Source organism: Passer montanus, unplaced genomic scaffold (genome assembly GCF_014805655.1).
Source record: "Passer montanus isolate IOZ18808 unplaced genomic scaffold, ASM1480565v1 scaffold33, whole genome shotgun sequence".
NCBI lineage: Eukaryota > Metazoa > Chordata > Aves > Passeriformes > Passeridae > Passer > Passer montanus.
Window position 1 is genome coordinate 3,037,085 of NW_024368041.1, and position 22,017 is coordinate 3,059,101.

The 22,017-nt window shown below is 44.2% G+C and overlaps 1 protein-coding gene across 1 annotated transcript in view; it reads right to left on the reverse strand.

Moving 5' to 3' along the window:
* Positions 1-18,219: 18,219 nt before the first annotated feature.
* The window catches only part of EXT1 (exostosin glycosyltransferase 1), a 176,851-nt gene continuing 173,053 nt past the window's right edge, over positions 18,220-22,017 (reverse strand). Inside the window, 2 exon segments of the mRNA XM_039715416.1 lie at positions 18,220-18,673; positions 21,172-21,343. Coding sequence (XP_039571350.1) covers positions 18,488-18,673; positions 21,172-21,343 — 358 coding nt within the window. The 3' untranslated portion in view covers positions 18,220-18,487.

Here is a 22,017-nt window from a genome sequence, read left to right on the forward strand (position 1 = left end):
CTCCCAGTTCTGCCCAGGCACAGGCAAATTCCTAACTCATGCAAGTAAGAGTTGTATTGCTCCTCACATCCCAGGAGGTTCATGGAGACCAAGGAGGATGATTTTTCAGAGTCTTTATCAGCTACAGCACAGAACTTTTCTGCTACTGTGGGGAACAGTCTCTGCTACTGGCCTGTGTTTTTGAAACTAGGAAATACAAGGACATTTCAGAGAGCCTGGAGTGAGCTGGGGCACATGGAATGGTTCTCTGGTCACCTCTCTGAAGGCTTGGCTGAAGAAGTTCATCTCACAGGAGTCAGCACCAGGGTGAGCACTAGTGTCCCTTACACCCAGCAGCAAGGAAGGCTGCCAGGAGAAGACACCAGCTTCTGCCAGCCATGGCTGAGGCAGGCTTGGATTGTGGTGCTGATCACCTGCGCCACAATCACTGTCACAGAATCATCACAGAGACACAGAACAGTTTGGGTTGAAAGGGACCTTTAAAGGTCATTTACTTCCAGCCCTTCTGCCATGGGCAGGGAAACCTTCCTCCAAATTTCCCAGAGCCTGACCTGAATGTTTCCAGGGATGAGGAATCTGTTTACCTCAGTTCTTACACCTTCTTTATTGCTGTCTAGAGGTAAAGACATTTTATACCTGAGAGGAGGAGGTTATCCATCACTGGAAGTCAGGAGGTCAGAGTTTCACTGTGGTAAGTGCTAACCAGGAATTCCCCTGCCCTGATGGATTTACTGACAAGGCAGCACCAAAAGAGAGTGGGTGGCTACTGACACCATGGAGAGCATAAAATAAGTATTCCCAACCATAAATATTTTTATTGTTCTTTGCACAACATTAAGAAAACACTATAAGCCTACTCTTTGCATGGATCAATGGATGATCAATAATAAAAGCAACTTCTTCTCACAAGCAGGCACTTTTACAGTCCCAGCTAAAGTGCAAGATAACTAAAAGGGGACATGTCTCATAATAATTTTAGTATGTTTGTGTGTTTAAAAGCTGAGTGGTACTGTTAATTTCTAGTTCTGATCTTCAGAGCCAAACCACAAGCACTGGAGTCTAAAAATCTTTCTGCCACCCTGCATGCAGCACCAGGCTCATGCAAACATCTATCCTGGTCTAACATCAGCTTTCCAAGAGACTGTCATCCAACAAGCAAATAAAGGGTGGTTACAGGTGGTCAGAACTGGCTGCTGGGATAAAGAAGCCCCATGATGAATATGGAAAAGGAGCTTGGGAAACTACTTCAAAGCAGAGGTTTCATGATAAGACATTTCAACGTCTCCTCAGGCCACGAGAAGCAGCTTAATTTGGGAGAGCAATGGATCCAGAGGAAGGACTTTGGCTCAACACTCTCTTTCCTTCTTCTTGGCTGGAAAAAGCTCTTTTCCATTGACTGTCATCGATCCAGACAGTATTTACTCAGATTTCCATAGAAAGCAATAAGTCAAGGGGCCCAGGCAGGGAAAGTAATTAAGTTTTCCATGCGAGCTGGAGCTACCATTTCTGGAGCAGACTGGTGTGCCCAATCCATATCACAGGCCTGGCCTTTGGAGAGATTTCAGAAAGAAAGAGGGTCATATTTTATCCATCAGCCTTTTGATTTCTGTGTTGGGACGGCCAGCTGCAGCACTGGATTTTCAGGCTTTAAGGCCAGCCAGCTCACCATGGTTGTCTCATCTGCCTACCTGCATAAGTTTTCCATCAGTTTTCCCTGGCAATGCCCCCATCCAGCCCAGTGCTGTGCAATTCAGCAAGAGCACGCTCCTTGGAAAGCAGTCAGGCTGATTTAGTCTCCAAGTGATGGAGATTCCCTCCCATCCCCAGGTAACCTGTTCTGCTAATGAATTATGAGAAGGAAGGGAGCCATTCAGTCAATGGTATTTGTGTACGATGATTTTACACGTTGCAATGGTGCCCACTGCAGTAAGTAAATTGCCCCCTGGCTTTCATAAACATCATCTGTACACAAACATTATCCAGAGCAACTCTATGGCAGGGAAATTCTCAAGTGTAAAATAATGTCATCTCCACAGCAATAAGAAAGGTAAAACAGTGCTTGGCAGCTGGGAAAGAGGGAGAGGCGACAAACAGCAGCCAGCTGTAAAATGACCGTGTCAGGGCTACAGCTGCTTGTGTCTGCCTGATTTAAAGCACCAGCCCCACAAAGGCATGCTGAGGAAACTAATTCTGTAAGAGAGTAACTTCATACCCAGGAAAATTATGAGGAACCCAGAGGTCAAGCTGCTTCTGTGGGGTGCCTTTATAATACAGCCACCAGCAGAAAAAATATCAGAAATTAAGTTCCATCTAATCAGATAGAATTGGCAATAAAGCCAGGACTGCTCCATTTATTTATTTATTACATTAGGGCCAAGGGAACAAGAGCCCATTTTCCTTCTAAATTTGGATGTAATTGCAGACAGCCCTTCATTACTGCTTTCTAACCTCCATCTTGGAGCTGATGGCATAATTCCTGTTTTATTGGCAGAGAAACTGATGCCAGAAATTGAGAAGTGATCTGGCCAAATTCTTGCAACATCTCAGTAACAGACCAAAGAAGGGAATGTGGCCCTGCTGCATCATATCCCTCCCCCATGTCCTCTCAAGCTGTGCCCAGAAGGAGAAAAGTCCTGACAGTCCAGTGCAAATCTACCACTTCAACCAGGTACAGTCAGACTCTGTGGTCCATTTTGACCATAGCCAACTCCCTGTCTACATCTCTGAAGGCTGCAAAAACCTCTCCCATCATGTGATCAAGGGCAACAATATTTTTCTCATGCACCATAGACTCATCCAACCCTGCTTTAGGAAGGTGTGCAGAGCTCAAGTGTCTTTAAGTTGTGTGATCTCTTGGTTGAAAGATGGGACACAACTGCTTTAGGCCATTTGGTCCTTATTTTTGACACTGAATGTTGCTTTCCAAGACAGAAAGACTCATCATTTTGTGACTGAGCAGCAACCTCGTTACTAGAACTTTTCTCTGATAGCAAACAGCCCAAAATAAAATGCTAACCTGCTTTAAAACAGAAATGTGTTTGTTCTAAGTGGGCTTCTGTCTTCTTCATATATATTTAAAAATTAACACTTCATCCAGTACCCATCTGTTAACACAGAGCAAAAGTGGGAATTCAGCTTTTGCCCGTAGTGTCAATTGAGCAAAGAGCTTCTTCATGCAGCAAGACAGGGATGGAATCTGAAGCCTTCATCTTCCTTCAGCATCTTCAGCTTCCAAAAAAACACAAAGAAAAATGTTATCTGTTCTTCCAAGGGGGAAAATAAGGAGTTCATTTTATAGAAATTATCAGGACATGGGCCCAACACTAAGGATGTAAAATTAATAACAAATTAATAACAGTCATTGCTCCTATGGGCTTACAAGTGGCTGGATCGTTCTGAACAGTTCAGCATGCCTTTTTTTTTATTTTTTATTTTTTTTATTTTTTTAAATCTATGATTAGGTGTCCCAGGGGAGGCAGCTGCCTGATGAGCACTTCAGGAAATTTGACCCTTATCTGCAGGTGCTTAAATGGGAGCTGAGCCCTGGGGAAAAAAATCATGCCTCTGAATAGCCCAGTAAGTGGCAGTGAGAGCGCAGGGAGCTATTCCCCTGTCAGGAGAGCATGGCTGTGATCCAGTCTAGCCCAAGGCAGGGGCACTGAGAGCAGCCTGCCCTCCAGAACATTCCCAACCCGGGAGGTGGCAGCCATGGGTGGAAGGAGAAGGGAGGGCAGGGACCCAGCAGGCAGAGCACCTCAGGGAGAGCCCCTTCTCCTGCTGGCACGGAGACCTCTTCACCTGAGCCAACCCCACCAACACACACAAAAAGCAAAATCAGGATCTGCCCTGTACAGCATGTACTCTGCTCTGGTGGTTTTTCTGGCTGTTCAAGCTCCTCAGGCATCACCAAGCACTGGCTTTGTATTCTAGATGCCCTGTCTGAGCCCAGGAACATCTTGGCAGTGCTTCTGCAGGGTCAGAGCCCCAGCTGCATGTGCTCCTGCCCCCTGAAAGGCTGCCTGGTGTAGACCTGGCCTGTACCAGCTCCCTGCCCCCAGACATCACCCACACACGGTTTTAGGGATGGCACAGGACAGGAACTGTCCCTACCAGCATCTGACCACATACTGGGTTTGAGGGTGGACAGAGAGGGAAGGGAAAAAGTAGAGGTGAGTGGAAGCAAGCCAAGCTGTGACATTCAGCCTCAGGCCTGGAGAACAGGCCCTGTACTGTTCTAGCTCCATAGCTGGAGTCATTTCCTGGCCTTTCCCCATTTTCAGTCCAGGGGTATATGCAAGCTCTCCCTGCTCTCCTCTGCACCCTCCATTCCCTTTCTTTGGACCAAACACTGAAGTCATGGGTCTGGGGCCAGCATGCCTTAGTCCAGGAGCAGGACTTGATGACTTTATTAGCATGTTACAGAATATTGATAGTGGAAATCACATGAGCCAGTCAAATTTCTATGCCTCAGAGGCAACTCTTACATGCTGTCTTTGCTAAACAACCAGTTTCTGATATGACCAGGCCAAACTCAGGCTGACTTCTTTCTCCCACTCTTCAAATCCTCAGCTTGTCCCATACAACTTTTTTCTCCAGGGATTTCTTGCAAAAGAACCAAACACAAACAAATGACCTTCTGCTCCAACTCACTTGCTTCACACACCCCTCTCACCCCACCAGCAGGTTGGGGTTGGCTCCCTCTAGTCCCTGAAATCCCCAGGACAGAGCACTGTTCTCTCATGGCTATATGGAGCCTTAAGCTGTTCCAGAGGAGGTTTACGTTGGATATTAGGAAGAATTTCTTCACAGAAAGGGCAATTGGGCATTGGCATGGGCTGAGCAGAGAGGTGGTGGAGTCACTGGAGGTGTTTAAGAAGAGGCTGGATGTGGCACTTAGCTCCATGGTCTGGTTGACAAGGTCACAGTAGGTCATAGGTTGGACTTGATGATCTCAAAGATCACTTCCAACTGACTTGATTCTGTGAATTATAATTTTGATGCCTTTGGTCTTTAAAAAAAAAATCTGTCCCAATTTGTCTTCCCTTTCCTTTTCAGCTTGGAAACCTTTGCCACTTTTCCTGATTGCTCTCATATGTTTTAATGATTCCTTAGGGCTTTTCTTCACCTTCTCTGCAATTTTCAGGGAGAAATGACATGGAACTTGGTTCCCATTTACCTTATCTTCCTCTTCCAAAGTTTATTTCCAGCCTATTCTGCTCATAAACTTATTATTCCTGGACCTTGCTTCTCAGTTCAAATCTGCAGGGACCAAGGACAGTGTGTTCCTCCATATGTTCTACCACATCTTTCTGTTCACTTGCTCTCTAGCCAAATTAATTGTTAATTGGTCATAAAATGTGAATCTCTTTAAAAAAGGAAAAGATAAGTAAAAAAGAGTGAAGAGGGAGAAGCAGACAAAGAAATAAGACCTACAATGGAGCAGTGAGTGTGGTAATGGGCAGCAAAGCTTGGAAGTCTCCTTTCCCTTGGCTCTCATCTCACAGCTTCCCTGGAAGGTGAAGTGCCTTTGTCCCTACTCTTTCCTCCCCCTCTCCCTGCACAGAAAACCCCTCTGAGGTTTTCTGGGAAGCAGATCTGGCCTCCCAAAGTCCACAACAGCCCTCTGAGAGTGCCAGTGCCCCGGCTGGCCCCTGCCAAGGCCAGGTGCAGCCCGGGCTCATCTCACAACTCCAACTTGCTGAAGACTCAGCCAGCTCTTGGGTGCTGCTCACTCTTCAGCTGGTGCAATGGCAGCTTTATGTTTTTATTGGTACCTTCAGCATTATTAGGTTGTCCCTTTCTTTCCCTTAAGTATTTTTAAACACACTAGACACCTAGTGAGGGAAATCTCAGCCTGCATTGCTGTCAATAGCAAAGGGACAGTGCACTGGTGGCCCAGAGGGACACGTCCAGGTGCCTCCACTGAGAGTACAACAGCCACAGATGGGAGATGTGCTACACATCTCCTTGCAGAGGCAAGACCCACAGAGGACACAGAGCAGATACTCAGCATCAAGGTCCCTGTTTTTGCTATGCCCCAAGAGCCACTCTGATGCAGCAGAGGAAATATAAACCCAGCAAAACTGGGTTTACAGCTGCTTTGTCAGTGAATTGGCACAAAGCAGCTGGAGCTTACCAGTAGAACTGGCCCTGTTCCTGGGTCCACATCAGCCTAATTTTATGAGGACACTTCATATGGCAAAGACAGGAGCTGTGGATCCTGAACAGAAATACAATAAAATCAGTTAAAAACAATTATGTACTCCGGGTGTGAAATTGCACCATAGCATATTTTATGGGGACCCCTTTGAAGTTGAATAGAGGAGAGAACTGAGGTGATGCAAAGATCTTATCCAGCAGCACCTTCCTCACTGCCCAACCCATGCTGGAGCATTGAAATTAATCATGCTGTGGGCTGAAATGTGCTGCCTTACTTCTGAGTATTTGTTCACTAACTTTTGATCACAAAGAGATTCTTTTTCATTCAAGGAGATTCTGGAGTTGCATGTGAAAAGTTCATTGTTCACACAAGGTTTGCAAAACCCCCTAATATGATGTGATTTAAATTTGAAGTAGCATAACCTTGTAACCAGATTAAAAGGGATAATTGCAAAGGAGTGCAAGACAGAGCACACTTAAACCAGTGTTTTGGAAATTTAAAGTGAAAAAAGAAAGAGTCAGCACTCTTTAGCAAAAAAGGAGGTTGTGTAAGCACTTGAGAGGGAAAAAGGAAAGAAAGAAAAAGCTTTTTTCTACGTGGAGAATTAATCTGAGCACTGACCTCCAATCTGCTCTGGCACTTACACAGAGAGAGATGGGGACATAGTGCAAATGACATAAAAAAATTCCTGCAGAAGAATCTCTTCTGATAGAGACATCCATTCTCCAGACTCAATCCCAACCATGCTAACACACTTGCATCTTTCGTCCCGCACAACTCCTGCTCTGCTGATGGAAATCTTCCACAGAAAAAGCACAGCTTACAAGAGAAAAAAAATCATTGTGGGCAGGTTTGAATTTCTCTAGTACCAGAGCTCTGGCAGTGAAAGAAAAAAAAAAAGCCAAAGGCTTTTCAGGCTCACCAAAGCCATGTTGAGCCCATGCAGGTTGCCAGCCTGGAGGATCTGCAGCTCTGATCTGCTGCATTGCTCAAGGCAGCAGGAATGGCAGCTCAGGCTGTCAGCTGGGCTGAGTGACTCTGCTGGGCAAGAAAATAGATGCTATTGCCTGCTCAGCAGTACAGGGAAAAGGGAAAGCAGCAGTAAGGGAGAGAGACAGTTATTATAAGTTTGACTAGGGACAGAATTAAATCGATGCAGTAAATGGCACTTAATGCACTTTAGTGACCCAATGCATTTACTGCACCATACTGTGCCATGTGGCTGATCACATTTGATGCATAAAAGCATGAAAAGCACTAGAGGCCATTGCTGGAAAATTTCAGGATGCAAAACAAATTGTCCAGGCACCTCTGTATTTTTTCCATCATTTCTGCACGCACACACACACCCTTTCCTGCCAGCACACTGGATTCCACAGCACCTTCCAGAGGTCAGCTTGGCACTGACTCCACATTCCCAATGAGTTTGCCTTGTCAGGATGAGCAGTCAGGGCTCATAAATAAATTCTGGTAATTTCCTTAGTTTGGTTTGACTGAAACAGCACAGCTGCTTTTTTCCTTTGTTTTGTTTTTTGGGTGTTTTTTGGATTTTTTTTAAATAAAAATCCAAGAAAACTTAGATTGGTGCAGTCTTGGAAAATTAAAAAAGTGGTGACGTGTGCCAGCTGCAAAATACAGCAGGACTTCACTTATTCACATGGCATCAGTCCAAACACACAAACTAGGCAGGCTGTCCTCAGAAAGTTCAAATCCAAGGGCTGTGTGAAGGCTCAGATTTCTTCATTTACCTGACACCTGGGGGATATACAATGTCAGAGCTGTGGAGATATAAAAAAGACAACACAGTTCTAGAAAGATGATAGCTGTTGGCAAAGCTGGGCTCTTTTTGTCCTGGCACTGATTTGCCTTTTTTTCCCTTGCTACCACATGGACACGTGTAACACGAGGACGTGGAAAACTTCCAGAACAGCTGGACTTGCAGACAGGGTATATCTATAACTGTAATGGGCTGGGACTCAACAGGCTGGGCTAGCCATGCCTTACAAGGCTGGACCTCAAAAGTCTTCCCCTTTCTTATACAGGGTTAATGACTTTCAACCATTTTTGTAAGTGGCGGTGACTGTGATATTGTTATTGCTGCGTGTCACCATATATCATTACATTTTTCCAAACCTTCTCTTCAGTTAGAGGTTAAAGAGAATAAATGGGTGGAAACTACAACCACACATGCAACAAAAAGGGGTTGGAAGCAGCCACACTAGTGCGCCCCCCTGTTCATATCAGTTCCAGGGCTTCTGCCTGATGTAATAAAAATTTACTCTTAGACTGAATGTTACACCTGAGGACCAGAAAGCATTAGCTATGAACCCCTAACGTTCACATTCTTCATTGCAAATTGAGGGTATTTATGAATACCCACTTGCTATTTAGGAATAGTGAGGTGCAGAGAGGTTAAATGATTTTTTATCTCAGACTAAATCATTAGAAGAGTTGGGAAGTGGAGCAAGAGTCCTACCCAAAGACCAAAAATCACACCAGTCAGTCCTTGATCTCATTTCATGAAAAACATCTTCCTCAATCAGTTACTGCTGACATTACCCCTCTAAATGTATCAGACTTGAATTCTGTTACTTGAATTCTGTTACTGGGGCCATAGAATGGAGTCCAAGCCCCATCCCCAGCTGGGATCATGTCCCCCCTTTGGGCTGGTACTGCTCCACAGCACAATGAGCACAGCAAAGCTGCTGAGGGGTCGTGCCAGCCCCAGCCATGCCCACCCCAGTGCCTCACAGCTAAGGAAGGTCACTCATCTCCCGTGGGACCCCAGCCTGGGGCTCAGGGAAGACATGAGCAACACAATAATTTTGGATTCACTCCAGTGTTGCTGAAAGCAGAATTTGGTCCTGCTCTAAGAGAGGGAGACAAAAAACCCACATTTGACTTATTTGCCTTTGGAGCGATCTAGACAGATTTCAGCTCTTAAAGGGATTGCATTTAAATCATCCATGGATTTCGAAAACAACATTATTGCTTGGTATCATAAGCAATTACCAATTTTTAGATCTTCCTAGGCTAGACTCAGTTTTAGCCCTAGTAGCAACAATTCTATTAAGGTTCTGAGGGAAATGGAATTGCAATGAACTGGTATACATTTTCCTTAAAAGTTATAATGTGACAAATGTTTTATTTTAGCTTCTCTTGAGGATTTCCTGGATATTAAAAATAATCTTAATGTAGTCACTGGCTGGCATTACCATAGCACTTTAGCTGCCTGTTTCAGGGAAAGCAGAGGAGTCTATTTTCCCTGCAGCCTTTCACAAGGTACTGCTGTAAATGTGCTTTGTTATCTAGAAGTACCAAGACATCACTGGATAAAAAGGTATTTTAACTTCATGCTTTGAAAGTCTAATTCTGCTCTTTCTTGGGCTGGAAACAATCCATTGCCTTCACCACAAACAAGAGGGATTTACACCAAAGCAAGAGAAAAATCAGTGTTTTTCCTGATATATTGACCTCTATTACTCTGTTTTAAATTCTTGATTTTCAAATACAGTTTCAGGTACTTTTAACTTGTCCATTTTCATACTGTCTTCCCAGCTCCCTGATGTTCCATCAGTGGTAGCAATAGTGTAGATATGACAGTCATGCACACCTCATCTACTGCATTGTACAGATTCACAGAAGTTTAGGTGATGAGACCATAAAATGGGGCAGATTTTCAGAAAAAGACCCAGCCTAATATCCACAGAGCAGACCATGGTGAAACTAAAAGCTGAACATTTTGACGTTACTGCAGGCATCTCTCCAAGTCAAGATGGTCTGAATGAACTAGATGATCTTTAATGTCTCTTCCAAACCAAACCATTCTATGATTCTATGAAGATGTCCTAACAGATCCTAAATTCTTCCTAAAAATGTAGGATCTATAGGGCTATCAGATCAAATCCTCTCTGGGGGTGCCACAGACCTCAGGATGCTTTATACAAGGAGGAACTGACTGTGGATCCATTTTAGAAACAAAGAAAACTCACAATGTATCTCTCAAATGCCAGCAACTGGTTTGTGATTGTTTTGTGATTGTGAATGGGAGCTAGTTCTGTGTAGAGAGGAAGGGATGAACTTGAGGGAAAATATTTTACAGGCTCAAAATTCTCATTTCTGCCAAAACTTTGAGAAAGTGTTGTATCTTTTGCAGTCATTACCTCAGCAGTTTGTGTTAACACTACATTCTTCTGAAATCTCAGAAATTGCTTTAACTTACGTTTTCTGGAAAGAAATATAGCTGTTCCTTAATTTGCTTCACCACCACCAGCAAGACAATAGTTAATTACAGAAAGGTAAGAGCTCAAGCTGCTCAGAGCTCCACTGCAGCATGGAGCACCCATCCAGCCTCAATGCACAATAGAAATGCAGGGGATGTACAAATTCAGCTCCCCAGGACTAGCAGTACCTGGAGCTGGCAGCTCATAAAACCTGCACACAGCCCTGAGGTCGTGCAGGGAAATGAAGTGTGGAATAAACCATATCATGCAGTGACTAGAATGTCACCTCACATTGCTCAAAATCTTGAGTAAAATCTGTTTCTCTCAGATAACATTAGAAAGGGAAAGCAGGCACTTGTTCCTTTTCTCTCTGCTAACCATTTAAAAACGAAAATAAAACAAGGCATTGGTCAGTGCCAACTCTCTTATCTTCCTCCATTCAAGTGACAGCACAACAGGCTTCAGTCAGGTTGTTCAGAAAAACTCTCAAGAGTGCATTCAAAGTCAAATTGATTATGTGCTAAATATTTTGGGGCAGACCCTCACTTCATGAAAGGAAGCAAGGTCCCAGGGACTTTGCAGACTTTGGCTTTGGTGTGTTCCAGCTAAGAACAGTTTTTATCCCCAGTGTGGCAGGCTAGCAGGCAAAACTGACACCAGCGTGGGATTCCCTCACTTAAGACATCAACACAGAGCTCTCCAGTGCAGGTTTTCTTCCTTTATGGATCACTTTTCTCTAGAGCAGATGAAGTGGGCACAAGTCCCCAGGGATCCTACTCACCTGACTGGTTTTGGATTTGATCTCCACTTCCTCTGCAGCTACCGAGGGACGCGCTGCGACACCAAGGGTTTGGCTGAGGTCAACATGGCACTTCTGAGGTGCCTATCCCAGCTTTCTCCTTTACCTCATTTTGGTTCACATCACAGGGCTGATGCATCAAGTTTTAGCTTTGACATTTTTCAGATTGTGTGCTGCTTTAGTGTGTGGGTCTGGGTTTCATGTTAGGGGATAGTAAGCTCTCTTCACAGAGTAGGTAGACAAAACAATTCCTTCTCTAGCTGGGGACCCAAGGGCAAATGATCCAAATTTCAGGATTTGGATCCTGAGAGCAAGAGCATAAACAACATGGACTGAAGAGAGAAAAACAAGAAGGATGAAACTTCACGGGCTAAAGCTATAACTGGACAATTAACTCCAATATGCAAATGGACCAGAACTTATAAAAGTGTGAGACCTCGTGACCAGTTGTCCATTTTGTGACCATTTTGGGTTCATCTGGGATGTAGCCATGGCTGGGTTCTTGTGCTGCCCAAGGTGTTTCCATTGAGACCTTTTAATAAATCCCTACTTTATTCTTTAGCTCCATCTAGTTTCTCTTCTAGGCCAGCCTTCACAAGGCATCAGGGCCACACTGGAGCACACAAACTGGTCCCTTTGTAGATGAAATAAAGCTGGAGGAGGCAGATGTGGACCTGACACACTCCACCCCCACATTTAAATCCCCACCTCCAAGGTAAATATAGCATGGAAGTCAGGTTTCAGACTACAGCTCTGCACCAGTCAGTCCATGTTAAATGCCAATGGACACACCAGTCTACTGGTGGCTTCTACAGATGTAGCTACTTGCATTTAATCAAATTAATCCACCAGCAGCTGTTTTGTATAAATAACATAGCAAAACCACAGAATTCAAGTGCTGGAAGAGTGTTGTGAGATCATTTTCAGGGAAACATCATGTTCATTTTCTGGCAGGGAGAAGCCCATAGCCAGTATCAGACACCACTGACTGCTGGGACACTGTTTTGAAGGACTCTGTAGTGACACTGAAAACCAGAAGAGCAAACTCACATCTTTGAGCCTCTTCCCAAGATACATCAGTCTTCCATGACTGGCAGATGAGATGGGTTGACAGTATAAGGATCTCTGCATTCCCTGGCAGCCTGAACCCCAGAAGGGATGAGGTCAGCCTGAACATCTCTGATGGGAACAAACCAGTAACTAAGCCATGATCCTGGGCCCACCAGCGTTATCAGGAGCTTTCCCAGTATGGGATTCATCTGACCAGATGTTGGCATCTGTGCTGCAGATTCTGCAGTCATTGTGCTTGTACCATCAGCAGAGAGAAACCAGCACACATGAGGCACAACTTATGCTAAAGCCCATGGCTGAAACAGGTGAGGAGAAAAATCCCCAGCAGTTCTTTGTTCTGTTCATCAGCTGTGCAGGGAGACAGCAAGGCCAAGCTCTGACAGAGAGAGAGAGGATGCTTTGTGCACATACAGAGTCAGGTGGGCTGAATGCAAACCCCTGTCACTGTGACAGGCTTCTGACACCCCCCAACAATAAATATGGGTCATAAATCAATATATCCTCAGCCTGCAGGGACCAGTCCTCAAAGGTCTCCAAGCTGGTGGAGTGATTATTTTTGCACGTACACATTGCAGTGACTCCTTCTAAAAGCCACCGTTCCTACCAATGCCTGTGCCACAATTCAGGGACACTGTCCTGCTTTACACAAGTGACACAGACCAAAAGCTCTGCCCTCAGGTCAGACAGCAAACGCCTGTCAGTGCTGCTGGACTAGGACAGTGTGTGTACATGCTACACCACGTGTTTGCCAATGCAAGAGACACAGGATACGCACAGAGCCAATGCTCAGTTCAGGCTGAGGAGAGAGCAGGTAAAGAGCCTTTAATTTAACTACCCCAGATCTGAGACACGTGCCAACTGTGCTCCCAAATTTTCATTCTCAAGAACGAAAATAGATTTATTATTCTACCTTAAAAATAAGAACACACTGCAACAGAAATGTACGTCCTTTATTAACAACTTTTCAAAATAAATCTGAAGAAAAAAAGTCTTTGGTGACACTATCTATAAAACCAACCTATCTTAGATGGTAAACCTATGATGGTATACAGGTTAATGAAGTAAACCAAATTATATGGCTTTTAAATTTCTCATTCTCTCTTTTTCTCTCACTCACACATTTGCTTTAGGTTTAATTGCACCATGTTGTCAATAGTCAAACAAAGAGGGAGAAATACTTTAAAAAAGATGTGGCAGCACTATGAAAACATTGGTAATGCATTAGAAAATTTTTCTCAAAAATGTACATTTTATACAAAATAAGATTGTATTTTTGTTTGCTTTTTTGCTTTACATTTACCGACCTAAGAATTCCCATTTCAGGTTTCCATTCTCATAATCCAAACACTATACATATTTTCTCTCAAAATAAATATACAGAATTATGTACAAGGTCGCAAGGCCCATTGGATCATGACTAACCCACTGAAATAATCACTAAAAACATTGTGAAAGAGTGGGAGGGAGCATCTCAAAGCATCTGATGAGTCCCATACCCCCCCAGCCCCCCAGTTTAACCCTTGCCTAATTTAACTCCCTCTAATTTAATTCCAACTCAAAAAATGTGTGTGAAGACGGTTAAAATAGTGGTATAAAGGCCAGCTTGACTTAGTTTTAAACAAGGGTGAGATGTACAAAATTTTGGAAGATGCAATTTTATTTCCAGCAGACACCAGCTAAGACCCTGCGTGGGGCAGGTCCCTCCTTGGAAGACCACAGGTCCATCCTGTGAAACCCCACCAATGCCCAGGGAAATGGCTCTGTCAGGCTGATGCCCTTGAAGGCCACGTTTCCAGAACAGACATCAGAGCCCGCCAGGAATAGAAAAAAAAAAATAGGAAAACAAAAGAGCAGACAACAAAACCACCCTCTGCTGTAAGAGGATGTTTAAGTGGGGGAATTAACAAATTGTTGCTGATCAATAACAGATGTTATGGTATTCCTTTAGTTTCAGTTGGGGAGTGCAAAAGAGGAGGACATGACATTGTACACTGGGCATGTAAAGATTTTTTAAAAATCTGAGTCTACATCTAGCTCTTTCTTTCATTGCTTCAAATGATGACTTCCATTCTCCAAACGACATCTTTTGGTAAATGAGCTATTTTAAAAGGCGCTCATTGGCGAAAGATTAATTTCTTTGCCAAAATTGGCTCTAAAAGAAAAACTGCAACCTGAAATTGATCAAATCCATGATGTTTTCCAATGGAAAAGATCAAAGTGCTCAATAGCCATGCATTAGCACACCAGTGTGTTCACTATGAAATTATTACAAAGCTTAAACATTCACATCTAGAAAAAGGTATGATAATCATTAGAGATTCTCACAAAATAGAAAGAGGGCAAATAAAATCTTGTGCAGGCCCAAGGGACTGCAAGGAGTGCCAGGCACTTTCTATCTTGGATGTTTGCCCCTATTTTTGTGTCACATTTTTCTCAAGAAACCTTTCTCCAGCAGTAGATCTCATTCAAATTATAACTGGGAAGGGTTTCTATTTTTTATTTTTTTGCCTTTAACAAATTCAATTAAAAATTCATCAGTTCTCCCAAACTCTAATCCCTACTTCTATTCTGTTTTAATGGCATGGATCTATTCACATTCATCCACCCATCTCACCCCTGATTAAATTAAGGTCAGTAACCTTTACAAAAGGCCACATGCGTAACACTCAGTCAAGTCATCAGGCATTCAAGTACCTGTAAAGTAAAGGCTAACATAGCCTGCTGTTAATGAAAAATAATAATAAAAAAAACCTACAAAAGGAGCAACAAGGAATGAACCTTGTTTCAGCACCATCCGAATTGGGAGAGGAGAAAAAAAAAGAATAAAGAACCATTAACTTGCACCTAGGACACGACAAAAGAGCGATTTCATTCACTAAGGAAACAACACAGCTCTGTCCAGCTCAGGTGGACGTGGGAGGCTTTGCCTCTGTCCTTAGGAGCACTGGCCAGTGATGGCCACAGTGAGTGTCACACACAGAGCCCCTGAGCTGGGGCTGTGTCCAGCTCTTCCCTGTGGACACGGAGCCCGACTCTCCAGGCTGGCTGGGACGGACATTCTTTCCCAGCAAGACGACTACACCCGGGTAACACGCGGCAAAGAGAAATGCTCCTACCTATCCACATCCCTTCTGGAGCTAAGCCTTCCATTGTTACTTGTTTAATTAGCAATCAGTAAACACAAGGGGCCTCGAATCACACTGAGAGTGAGCTTTAGCACAGTCTCTTTCAGCCACCCCAAAAATGACGATAACAGAATGTCAAACAGTTTAAAAGCTTGGCCTGACTTGCTGTACTCCAGAAATAGTTAGTTACTCCCTTTCTAACTGAAACTCCAACCCACGTGCCCCCAAATGGCATTTACTAAAACCCAAGCAGAACTGTAATTTTGTTTTAGTACGGGTCCCTCTTGCTGACTACAGACCAGTGACTGCTTCCCTGAGGTGCAGATGCTCTTGTGGACAGGGGTGCTCACTCACCTGCACCCAGCACATGAGCAAAACGTGAGTCCTGCAAGCCTCACCCAGTGTTTGGCACATTCTCCAAAAAGCGAGTCTAAGGAGAAGGTCTATCCCAGTCCTTGAATGAGCTATCTGATTTGCAAGTCATGGGAGCCACTGAATCATTCACCCTGGAAAATAAAATCACTGGACTTCACCTTCCCATGCAGATCACCAAGCACAGACCTGAGAGCACAGGGAAGGGAGGTCCAGGTTCTTACAAGATGGGCAGCTGAATTACAGACTGAAATACATCCTGCTCCCCTTGCCCACCTACTGCTGCCTCTTTACACTTCTCTCCATGTGCTGATTTAACTCTCTAAATTGGTATTAGAAAAAGCCAATAAATCACTGGACAGTTTTCCATGAGTTTAGAGAGCTGAATGGGCTCAGAGAAGCATCTGGTGGCCACCACCATGGCAGAAGGTGTCAGGTGAGGCTGCATGGCCAGGGAGTGAGAGAGCAACAGGAACTGAGGGAAAAGAGGCACCTCTTCCTTTCAGCAGCTTAAGTCACCAGCTGCAGTCTCACGTTTTGGCAGATTCCATTAAAGATTTGGTTCAGATTTACAAGAGTATGTACTGATAGGACAAGGAGTAATGGTTTTGAAATGAAAGAAGGTAGATTTAGATCAGATATTTGGAAGAAATTCTTTACTGTGAGGGTGGTGAGGCACTGGAACAGGTTGCCCAGAACACGCTGGAGGTGTTCAAAGCCAGGCTGGATGAGGCTCTGAGAAACCTGGTCTAGTGGAAGATGTCCCTGCCCATGGCAGGGGGACTGGAACCAGATGATTTTCAAGATCTTTTCTAACCCAAACCATTCTATGATTCTAAAACAAAATGCCAGGAACCTGATGGTCCTGTCCTAACTTGATGTGCTCTGGTCAAATATTGCAATACATATGCAAAGCAAAGCACCCTCTGCATGTCTTCACATGTCAGGTTGCATTCAACATTTAGCAACATGTACTTTTCACTTTGACAGCAACTTTCTGTTTAGGGATAAGAATCTTAACAGCAGGAAAAATTATTTAAGCTTCACAGCATTCTCTCTACAATCAGTAATTATTACTTTTACAAAGAGGAAATTGAAATTGGGGCATGCCCTGGTTATGCGAGTTGCTTAAAGCTGCATATTAAATTGGTGCCTGAGCCTGAATGAAACAGGTGGTCATTCTGGTCCAATTACTCTTCATCCCTACTAGGTGGGACTGGCAGTGACTGAAGAGTCACTACTCTTCATCCCTGCTACCAGACTGCCTGCTTACAAAGAAGTGAGGTATAGAAAGGCTTGCTGGTCTTCTGGGCATCAGCACTGAACCCTCTTGCTGTGACTTAACAGAGCTCCTCTTGGGGTGGGGATAATTACAGAGCACCCTGAAATGTGAGGGTTTGAGACATTTTTAAAGTGCTTATTTTCTTAGCAAACTGGAATGGCATCTTCCTGACCCAAATCACTGCTTCTGTTTTCATTCTTCAATGTAAAGAAACACATAAATAAGCAAAGGATTACAAAAAAAAAAAAAAAATGGAATATTTCAATTTAAAAATACTTATATTTGAAATGCTAAAACCATTTTGGAGCATGAGCAGCACTCATATTTCAGGAGCAGGTTTTTTTGTGTGAGTTACCCTGCCCCAAGCATGCCTGGGAACACCACTGGTGCCAGGACCCAGTGTCTGACCATATGCTTTACTTCAGGTGTCAGAGCTCCATGAGGGAATGTCTCTATGTATTTGCACTTCCAAAAAAAAAAAAAAAAGGGAAAAAGAGAAGCCCATGCTTTGATTTCAAGTAAGCCAGTTATGGGCCAAATTCCTGCACTGCAAGCACCAATGTGCTTTCTTGCTTTCCATCAACACTCCTTTTACCCTCAGAACGAAGCTACTTCTGCATGTTTAGCTGCCAAGTGGCACCACTGCCCACAGCAGGGACTTGCACAGGCTCTGGGTGTCCCACAGAGCCACCAGCTGGCTGTGCTGACTGCCCCAGGGCGCTCTGCCATCCATGGCAGGGACACTCAGACGTGCCTCTGAGCACAGCACACGGCCCTGCAGTGCACGTGTGTCCCTGTGCTCCATGTCATGCTCCTCCACAATAATGCTCCTCTCTCCCTTCAAGGCAAGGCTGATTGCCTTTAAAACAGAGGTCCCCAAGCAGAAGGATCTGCCCTCTCATTTGGCTCCTTGGAGATTCTCCAGTTTTCCAGCTGTCCAAAGGATTTCAGTCACAGGGGCTGCTACTGGATTGGGGAAAACAGGAAAAAAAGGTTGGTAGTAAATGAGAAATATTAATACTTCAGTTCTGTCCTGTTTGTGCTCAGTTTGTTTCTGAACCTGCTGCATTTTCCCCCAGTGAGATTCCAGCGTTTAACTGTGCAGGGAAAAGGAATGAAAATTGCATTGACAATCAAATGCATAAAAGAAAGAAATGGCAGCTCTGAAATATTCACAACCAACACAATTTTGATTAAAGAAAGAACTCTGTTTTTAATAGTTTTTTTTTTTTGATCATTAAAAAAGTTTAAACCTGCATAGCAATCATTTCAAAAATAATTATTTAATGTTCCATAATGAAACTGTACAGGACCTCGTCCCAGCGGCAGCAGCGTGCCGCGGTCGGGCGCAGTCCGAGCGGCGGCGCCGGGACGCGGCTGGCAGGGTCGGCGCTCGCTGCCGGCGGCACAGTCCGGCTCCCGGGGCCAGGGCGGCTCGGCCCCTCAGCAGTGTCCTCAGAGTCGTTCAATGTCTCGGTACTTCTTCCTCAGGATGGAGACCTGGTCTTTAAAGAGGACAGGGTCGAGCCTCATCTGCGAGTGGATCAGCGGCATATAGCCAAACCAGCTGGCGAAAGTGTTCATGCAGCTCTGCCGCTGCGCAAAGTGGTCGGGGTCGGCCCAGCGCGAGGCCCGGGACGTCTGTGAGGAGAGGAGAGCAGAGATCAGAGCTGCCCTTGGCACAGCATGGTGGAATGGCGGCCCAGGCGGACACCATGGTGCCCAGGCACACGCGGCTCTGTGGCATCTGGAACCCGCCTGGGCTCAAAGAGGGGACGAACACCCTGCCCACAGCAGATCCAGTGGTGCTGAGCTGGACACCCCTGACTGCCCAAATAGTGCAGAGGACAGGGCAGCGTGGAAACATGAGTTCAACCATGAGCCAGCCTGTGGAACACAACACCCACAAGCAGCCCTCCCAAAGCTTGCCAGCACTCTATTTCACCCTCTCCCTCACTCTTCTTTTTTTCAAATCCCCGAGCTATTTGAGAGATACAACAAGTTCTTAAAAACCACCAGGAAAAAACAGAAGGCCGTTGCTTTCCAACAGAGATGCACATGCAAGGCCAGGCCAATTGCTGCCCATGGTCTTCAGCCATAAGAAAAAAACAATTACTCAGGGTCAAACCTGAACTTTTGCAGCTCAGATCCGCAGGAATTTATACACAAGTAATTTTAACGAGCTTGTAACTTAGATGTCCTTATGTGCTTGGCATTACTCATGTGTGTAGGTGCCCTACAGAGAAAAGCAAGGTGCTTCCAGGAATCCCTCTGGCCAAGTCCAGTGCATCAGACAGCACTGTCTCACAGACTCAATCCCACACTAGATAATATTTAACTGTGACCCAGGAAAACACCATGGTCTTTGACTGCATACATGCAAAATATTCTGCATGATTTTCCAAAGTTCAGGGCAGCTGTAATCCCTGTGGATGTCCATTGAAACACAGCAGCTCTGGGAAAAAAAGGCCCTAGCAGCTTTAAAGCTGTTATTATTCTTTGTCTGTACATAAATAACATTTATGAACATAATAAATCTATTATTTAAGATAAAGTATGAATATTGAGAACCTAGAGGTTTTTTGTGCCACTTCCCATGCATCTCTCTATAGCACTTATGTTTCCACTATACTTTAAAAACAAATATAAATTGATAAAGTCAAAGGATGTAAATTAAAACATGAAGAAACAGATAAAGTCAGGAACTTGCCAAATGACTGTGATACCAGACTTGATCTTGGTCCAAGGCCTGTCCAGTTTAGCTCAAGTGATAGGTTACAATGTGCATTGATTACAGCCTCCTGATTACACAGAGCCACTAAAGAGCCAGTAAAAGCTTGTTGCTGGAGGATTATAGCAGGTATTTTGGCCATTAACACTGAATTTCCATATGACTATTCATCTCTGTCACAACACTGAGGTTATGTTAATTTTTTATTTGTCTTTCAAGGAATTATGAACATGGTCCATTACATTTCCCAAAGCTGCAGGAACAACTTGTCTTTAGGAGAGAGTTATAGTTCATGGCTGACTCGAGTCACCCGTGCTGTAAGATGAAAAATGAATGCTCCAGCTTTGCCAAACAGCCAAAGCACAGCCCTGTGGAGAGCTGAGGCTGAAGCTGGAAGCAACAGGTACTTTCTGGATGGCACCTTCTTGTTCACAGAAGGTCTCCTGGGCACCCAGATGAGTCAGAATTGCTGAATGCTGCCAATGCTACTGATACCTCAGGTGCAAGCCCAGTGACACAGAGATAATGGAGTTTACAGACTGGCATGGCAACTCCCCAGTCAAAGATCCGAGTAATGCTACCAGGGGAAAATGGGAGGGGAAAATCGAGGGCCCTTCTTTCAGCTGCCCCCTGGTAATCATGGTGCTGTTTGCACTGAGATCACTGACACCATGGCAGCACAGATGGGAGGCTGCTCAGGACTTGCAGGTTTTGCAGGACTTGCTATTCCCCTCATTGCTCTCTCATATAGGGCAAGAAGACAAGAGTCCCCACGCTACCATGCCTCCCTGTTACCAGAGGTACTTCTGCAATGACAGAAGGCTTATCCAGTAGCTGGAAGAGGACCTAAAACAAGTACTTCATGGCTGCTAATGAGTGATGGCATGACTGTGGGATAAAATGTTCCCTGTGGGGAAAAAACACTTGCATATCACAAATTACCTCTGTTGTGACAGTTCAGTGTCAGTGCTTGAATCACAATATATAATTTAAAATAGCACAGGCACAGCCTGGTACATTATATTAATTAATAATAATAAAAAATAGAAAATTTTTCTAGAATTTACTTATGCTTGTAGCATTCCATGACTAAGTCTTGGGTCTAGAACACTTAGAAAATTAGGGTTTAAGTGGAATTCAGTCACCACAATCATCAGTTCCAGGAGTTTGGAATCACCATGAATAACATCATGTCAGAACACTATGAAGGGAAGCAGCATTCACAGTAGACGTTTGCCAGTTTTCTTTTTTCTTCATTATAAAAACATATCTAAAGTCTATTCACAGTTCTGCTTAGAAACTGCAAAAATATTTGACAGAATTGTATCGCTCTGTAAGCCTAACCTAGAAGTGAACCTGTTACATTATCAATACATCCCAACTGCTAAATCATGCTGTGATTACATACCTGTCCCATCATGGTCTCCTTATACTGTTTTTTCTGTGTTACTTTGATTGGAGGCAATTTTGTCACGGCTGACACCAAAAAATTCATTAGAATGTCCTCACAATTGGCCAGTTGGTCCACCATATTCTTTAGGCTGGCAGGCAGGTAATGAGTGTACAGGTAGTGATAATATCTGAAAATCAACAGCAGTGTTATTCATACAAGTGACTGGGCTTTCAGGTATCCAGGACATTTCTACCTCAGTTGAGACCCAGGTTTTGTACTCATCTCCCAGTATAGCATTTCCTTTCTTTGGTCTCACCCTCCAAAAATAAGGGGAAACAACTCAGTTTCTCATCAAGACAGTAAACAGTGCTAAAGGAGAAAGAGAACACATACCTTTTTTGCAACCACGTTGAAAGAAACAATGTGGGCCTAAATATCAAGATAATGGACAAGGAGGAAGGAGAGCCCCACTGTGCTACAACGTGATAGACAACACTGATGAATTCATCCTCCATATTTTCTTTCCAAACTGTTCAGTTGGAAAGAACTCATATTAAAACTGCCCTACTACTGTTCTTATTGTTGAAATTATTCTCCTTTGGGTCTATCATCCCCTGTAGCCTGCCTTCTCCTTTGTGGGGGTGTAGATTAGAGATTCCAGAATTTTCTTTTTCTTTAAATGTAGAGAGGACTTTGGTCTGCTGGAGCTCCAACAACATAGGTTTTCTCCAACATGCTGCAATATGTTGAACTGTCACATGTCCATTGTAGTACATTTCTAGAGCAGCCAGAAGACTTTGCAGTCTGTAGCTGTCAGCCAACACGTACCCAGAGCTGGTCTGGAAGTAACCTCCTTTCTGC